Source organism: Vulpes lagopus, chromosome 15, assembly GCF_018345385.1.
Source record: "Vulpes lagopus strain Blue_001 chromosome 15, ASM1834538v1, whole genome shotgun sequence".
Classification (NCBI taxonomy): Eukaryota; Metazoa; Chordata; class Mammalia; order Carnivora; family Canidae; genus Vulpes; species Vulpes lagopus.
In genome coordinates, this window is record NC_054838.1 from 20,910,410 (window position 1) to 20,917,685 (window position 7,276).

The window sequence follows — 7,276 nt, forward strand, 5'->3', positions numbered from 1 at the left end:
CTCCAGGCGGGGGCCTGCAGCTACCTTAGACATTTATATTTCATTTCTCTGCTTCCTTTGCCTGCCTTTAAGATTTTTTACTTTACCTCTTTTTCTTTTTTACTTTCTTTTTTTTTTTCATCTTCCTTTTTTTCTTTTCTTCTCTCTTAATGAGAGACTCAGAGAGGCAGAGACATAGGCAGAGGGAGAAGCAGGCTCCCAATGCGGGACTGGATTCCAGAACCCCACGATCATGCCCTGAGCCGAAGGCAGTCACTCAACCAATGAGCCACCCAGGTGACCCTTTACCTCTTTAGTGTGATTGTGATGTACCCAGACGTAGCTTTATTTGCATCCTCTGTATAAAGTTCACTGAGCTTTTTAAATCTGTGAATTTATGACTTTCACCTAATTTGGAAAATGTCAGTAATTATTACTTCTAAACTTATTTCCTATCTCCAGTCTCTCATGTCATTTTGGGATCTCAACTGCATACTTTAGATCTTCTGACATTGTTCCACCAATAACTGAGGGTCTCTTCATTTTTTTTTCTTTTCCTCTCACATCTTAGTTAGAAAGTACTTTTGATAAATCTTAGGGATCATTATTAGAAATATGACTATCAGAGGTGCCTAGGTGGCTCAGTCAGTTAGAAGTCTGCCTTCAGCTCATGTCATGATTGCAGGGCCCTGGGTTCGAGCCCCACATCAGGCTCCCTGCTCAGTGCTTTTCCCTTTACCTCTGTACCTCCCACTGCTTGTGCTCTTTCTCTGCCAAATAAATAAATAAAATCTTAAAAAGAAGAAGAAATATAACTATGGTGGTCAAAGGAGAAATGTGGTTGTATGTTTGTTAGATACTAAAGGAGAAATGTGGTTGTACCTTTCCCCAATGCCACTAACAATGTATGAGAGTGTCTTTTTTCTCAAGATCTTGTCAGCAGAGTTTGTTATCAAGCTTTTGACTATTCGTCACTCTGCTAGTTTATCAAGTGTGGCTGGCCCCTCGGCAAAAACGGCTGCCGATAATTCTTTCCTCTACTGCACACACAAGCCAACTTCACCCATCATGAGGTGCAGTCTGTTCTCCAGCCCCTTGAATCTGGGATGGCCTTATAACTTGCTGTGACCAATAAAATAGGATTGAAATGATCTGGGAATTTCCAGGCATTTGGACCTTGCAACTTCTATTTTGCCCCCTTGGGGAAGCCAGCAGTCATTTAAAAAGCTCAGGCTAGACAAACGAATAAGAGACCAGGTGGAGAGAGATCACACTAAAGACAACAGAAGCATACCAGTGGACATAAAGGTGAGGACTTTTCTTGAGTTGCTTCTTCATAGCATAAACCTGAACTGTTCTTGGCATACTATAGGCACACAATATTTACTGAATGAAACATGATTTAATGAATAACCTTTATTTGAATGATAGAATATATGACTTCAGTTGCTGGATAGAACTTTTAAGGTGCTTGGATACCCTGAAGCCTGGTGATCCCCCAGTCAGGGACAGTTTGGTAGAGTTTTATAATGTTTGATTGGCATTGGATGATGCCAGGGAATGGGATTTGGGAACCTCTCACTACCCAATTCATAGCGTTTTTCAAGAATTCCCACCTCAGGTAGTTAGGCATCTCACTGCAGGCTATCTTTCCAGCAATATTTCCCATTTCATCTTTCATAACTGTTTCTCAGACACAGTGCAAATTCATCCTTCACCACTCTTTAGTCATGCCGGGTGCTTCTATTATTTCTGTGTCCTTATCCTCATTTATTTTTTTCTGCCAGGAATATCCTCTTTCTTTGGCTGGTTGGTGAGCCTGTACTTAGATCCCAATCATTTGAAATCTTACCTTTCATAGAGCATGTTATAAATCATCTTCCCAACTAAGCATTTTAAAATAATGTCTTGATGAGAAAACATGTTTGTATTCCTTTTTTTTCATTTTAACAGTTTTTACTCAAAGTTGCATATAAGATTACTTATGCATCTTTTCAATTGTTTCTTCCTTATATTTGTTCTTTTCCTTTCCTATTAAGATTTGGCTTTACATTAAAGGATATTTTTGCAGTCTTTGTCCAGTTTTAGTCTACTGATAACCACCTTGCTAGGTTGAAAGTCCACATGGACAGTCATGCCATCCACCTTGCTCTCACTGTACTCATTCAATGTAGATGACATACTTCTTCCTGTAAATTTACCAATTTGCAGACCTTTGTAGTGTCCTCACACAACTTACACTTCATCATCCTTTCGGATGGGCATGGATCAAACATCATACTACTTTCTCAGCTCTTTGGAAAGAGAGGAAGACATGATCTTCCTACAAATGTGGGAATGCCATATTTACAGTTTTAAGATTTAAATTATTTATTCATAAGAGACACACACACAACACAGAGATAGAGGCACAGACACAGGCAGAGGGAGAAGCAGGCTCCATTCCATGGAGGGAGCCTGATGTGGGACTCGATCCAAGGTCCCCAGGACCACGCCCTGGGCTGAAGGCAGCGCTAAACCGCTGAGCCACCCAGGCTGCCACATTTACAGTTCTTGATCTGGTCAGAAGTCACAAAGGGATTGAACTTCATTTTGGCCACTGGTGCTTCAGCAATGGTCACAAAGGGAAGAGGACATTCCTCTTTTTAAGAAGTACATTTTTTAGTAAAGCAGGTAAATGTGGAATAATATGACAATAGGGTCAAAATAAAATGTTTATAAAAATCATTTTTCAATGCAGAGATATTATTACATCAGAAAATATTGCTAAATATTTTCTATGTTATACGTATTCTATCCAATACATATTTGCCTTAAAAAATATATATATATTTCCTCTATTTTTATATAATATAATATAATTATAAAATTATATAAAATATAATATATTTCCTATATATTTTTTTTTTTTTTAAAGTTCCTACTTTTTAATGGGCAGAATTTTGCGAAATGTCAGATTGATCCGTGGAGCTAGAATCTTCTTTCGTACAGGGAGACTGTGGTACCAGTGAGTGTTGGTCGGGTGGTTCATCAGAAGCAAACTTCCGTGAGCCAGCTGAAGCCTGACCACCTCCACCTTCCGAGAGGGCTTTTTCCCCCGAGAATCCTTGTGCCGGAAGAAGAAGTCTCTACAGGCCCCAAAGGAGACAGAGGCTATGGGGCTCCCGGGAGCCAGTTCTCGTTCATCATCTCTGTGCTCACCAATGTGGTCACAGCCATCTTTATACCTGTTGACAAGCACAAAGTTGAAGGTCTCTCCTGTCGCCACAGAAACACGATCCCGGACATGTTCTAGAACTGGGATCCAGGGCTTTGGAGACAGAGTGAGGCCCGAGAACGTGTAGGTCAGCCCAGCGTTGCCATAGGTCGCTTGCTTCCTGGGCAAATGGAACTCATACTTTTACTTTGAATAATAGTGGTGAGAGGGATACCCCTGTTGTGTTCCTGACCTTAGTGGAAAAGCAGTTTTTCCTCATTGAGGATGATATTAGCTGTGAGTCTTTCATACATGGTCTTTATAAACATATGTGGATGTTCAAATTAGTCCCGATTTAAAATGGGATTAATATTTGCTAATTCCTATTCAAATGGAAACATGATTATTTGGTGCACTAATGCTAACAATTCATTTATTGGAAATAACACATTTAGGGACGGTATTGTGGAGTAGGGCATGTGCAGGTTTGAAAAGTCACAAATATGTGGCCTCTGTATGTGGGTCGGAGGGAGAGATATTAAAAAGGCAGCTCTACTTCTGGGTTTCTTGCAGTAATAGCTGGCCCTGAGATCTTCAGGCTATTACATTTTCATCTCAAGAACATCTCTTGGTATTATTTTCTATAACAGTAGTATAACTAATGTTAAGTTTGTCCTCCTCTTATCAACTATTTTATCGTTATTGGTGAGTAAAGTCTTTACTTTTTATGATATGGAATTATCGCACCAATAACTTTAGAGGAAGTTTGACCTCTTTATTTTCTTTCAGTAAACACTTTAATAGTTTATTGATATTCAAATCCTTGTCTATTTAACCCTATTTCTTTCCCCTTTAACTCCATTATTCAGTAACTAAATGAATATCTATTTCTTGTTTAAGAATTTTGTCCATCAGAAGAGATGTTATGTACATACAGATGGACCTGGAAGGTATTATGTTGAGTGAAGTAAGTCAATCTAAGAAGGACAATCATCATATGGTTTGACTCATATGGAATATAGGAAATAGTGAAAGGGACCATAAGGGAAGGAGGGGAAACAGAAAGGGGAAAAATTAGAGAGGAAAACAAACCATGACAATCTCTTGACTCTAGGAAATAAATAGGGTTGCTGAAAGGGAGGCGGGTGGGGGGGGTGGGGTAACTGAATGATGGACATTAAAGAAGGCATGTGATGTGATGAGTACTGGGTGTTATATGTTGGCAAATTGAATTGAATTTTAAAAAATAAATAAAAAGAGAAATTAAAATTAAAAAAAAAAGAATTTTGTCCATCCATGCTTCTTCCTCTAGTTCCTTTTGAATATTTCATATCTTTATATATGACCAGAGACCCAATCCCCTCTGCTCACCCCTCAGTACTTCAATCTCCACAGAGGTCTTTCCTGGAAGTGACAAGGTAAGAGACAGAACCCATTTACAATCTGTTCAGGAGTCCATTCACATCAGAGCATACATTCCAGATTTGGCTGTCCCTCAACCTCCTGAAAATCTTAATATACTATCCACCAGTTCCATTCCTCTTGTTCTGTTTCTTTAACTTATTACCATTTGATCTTAGCTTGGCCTTTAATTTTAAAAAGATGGTTGTTACTTAGCCCATGTCCATGTGTATGACAGGAAAACATCTCATCTCTTCCCCTTTTCTTTATGAATTTTAGGCTACAGGATGGAATAAACATAGTTCCAGAAAAAGCTAAGGTCCTGGATCTTCTGTAATGAGAAAGAGGAATTGCCTAAGATTCCAGGCACTCATTGTGTCCCATGTAACAGACTACTAGGTCTCCACAAAAATCTGCATTTTCCTTCCTTTGAAATTTGATTGTACATAATTGCAAATGGTGGGCAGCCCCAGTGGCGCAGTGGTTTAGTGCCACCTGCAGCCCAGGGTGTGATCCTGGAGACCCTGGATCTACATCGGGCTCTCTGCATGGAGCCTGCTTCTCCCTCTGCCTGTGTCTCTGCCTCTCTCTCTCTCTCTGTGTCTCTATGAAAAAATAAAATAAATAAAATCTTTAAAAAACAAAAAAGAAAAGAAATTGCAAATGGTTAGCCAAGTTTACAACTTTTCTTTGTAGTTAGATGTGGCCCCACAGCTATTCTCAGCAATAGAAAGTGAGCAGAAATTAGGAATCTCATATATAAGTGAAGAATTTAAGAAGCAAATTGCCTCCCCGGGTCTTTTTTAAAAACTATTCTACTGGCTTGATGCTTAGGACAATACTATCTTTGGGGATGCAGAGATTCAGATGAAGAAAGCTTGGTGCATGAAACCCATATGGAACAGTGCTACATGGCACTGACTACACTCCTGTTTGATTTTTATAAGAAATGAATTTCTTTAGTATTTGATCATATTTAATCATAGCAGGTTAGTCTATACCACATTATGCCCAAAACATCAAGGCCACTCTCCCCAGAACCCCCAGGAGAGTCAGGGCTGCAAAATCATTCCTCCAAATCTCAAACTGGACAACCTTCTCCAGATTTCACCAACAAAATCCCAGGAAGTACTTTGTCTTTCCTTATTGTGTAAGGTCATTCACTGAACACCTCCACTGGTATAGGACATCGGGCTGGGCTAATTCCTTTTTACCTGGAAATTATTACATGGGAAAATAAGTAGAAGGGATTAATTACTCAGGCAGATTTTTCTCTTTATCATCTCTCATCCTCAAACCCCCACCACCTCTATGAGCAACCATTTACCAGCTCTATCTCCTTTTATATTTCCTGATTGAAATGCAAATCAGGATGAAGCATATACATTTGGCCTCTGGTCTCCCACAAATTTCATCTCCCAAATAAAATTCTGCCCTAGAGCAAACCAATATTGGGTTTTTACTATAACCTGTACTTCATCTCCCCCACAGATACCAGAGCTGAGCCTGAGGATGAGCTACTTTGTATTTCTTCAGACTAAGTGCTCAAAAGACTGGGGGCTAAAGACAGGGACCAGACCATGTAGAATGATTTTTTTCTGGCCATGATCCCTTTCTATGATCTTCCACATTGTAAATTTCTAAATATGTTGAGATCTCCTTCTGCCATTACCTTCTACAAAAATGCCTCAAAGGGAGGAGGTCTGTGCAGAGATGAACATACCTTCCCTACACAAGGGCCCCTGGAGAGATAGAAATTGCATTTCAGAAAGAGCTGTCCAATATAAAGGCAATATAAGCCACCACGTAATTTTAAATTTTCTAGTATCTACATCTAAAAAGTAAAATAAAACTGGTGAAGTTAATATATATTTATTTAATCCAGTGTATGCAAAATATTATCATTGCTATTTACATTATTTTTTTAAACTAAGTCTTCAAAATCAGGTGTGCATATTATATATAGAGCACACTTCAGTTCAGACTAGTCACATATGAAGAACTCAATAGGGCAGCCTGGGTGGCTCAGTGGTTTGGCGCTGCCTTCAGCCCAGGGCCTGATCCTGGAGACCTGGGATCGAGTCCCACGTTGGGCTCCCTGCATGGAGCCTGCTTCTCCCTCTGCCTGTGTCTTTGCTTCTCTCTTTCCCTGTCTCTCTCATGAATTAAAAAAAAAAAAAAAAAAAAGAACTCAATAGTCACAGGTAGCTCTTGGCTACCATATTGGACAGTAGCTCTAGTTAGCTCCTTGGTATTTATTTCCACTCTCACATCCACCTCCTAATTTCTTTTACAGTTGGCTCAAAAGCATATAGCACCTCTAGCAAAGCCATTGCAGCTCATTCACAGGCTGCTCACATTTGAGCATAAAGAAAGGGGGTGACACTGGAAAAAGTCATTCTCTGCCTAAAAGTGCTTTATATTATTTTCTTTGTATGTTTTCCTCCCATTCCGGGAGAAAAATCTGTATTCGATCATCATTTTCTTTTCCCTTTTTTCTACTTCAATGAATTTGGGAAATTTGCTTTAAATTTTCAATTAGTAATCTTAAATTTTTAAATCCATAAAGGCTGCAGTGAAAACTGAAGTTAAAATTTGATTTAAAGCCACCAAAATTAACATTATAATGGTTTTTAGCACTCAATCCTATATATACTTACACAAAAGTATAGTAATTTCTTTGCTCATTTATTGCATTTT

At 39.0% G+C, this 7,276-nt stretch overlaps 1 protein-coding gene across 1 annotated transcript; it reads right to left on the reverse strand.

Moving 5' to 3' along the window:
* Window positions 1-2,878: 2,878 nt before the first annotated feature.
* Window positions 2,879-6,909, reverse strand: LOC121476118 (DNA oxidative demethylase ALKBH2-like). The gene is made up of 2 exons (XM_041729861.1): window positions 6,871-6,909; window positions 2,879-3,376 (listed from the first exon to the last, which is right to left on the reverse strand). The coding sequence occupies exons 1-2, from the start codon at window positions 6,907-6,909 to the stop codon at window positions 2,900-2,902; spliced, it is 516 nt and encodes a 171-aa protein (XP_041585795.1). The 3' UTR covers window positions 2,879-2,899.
* Window positions 6,910-7,276: the final 367 nt, after the last annotated feature.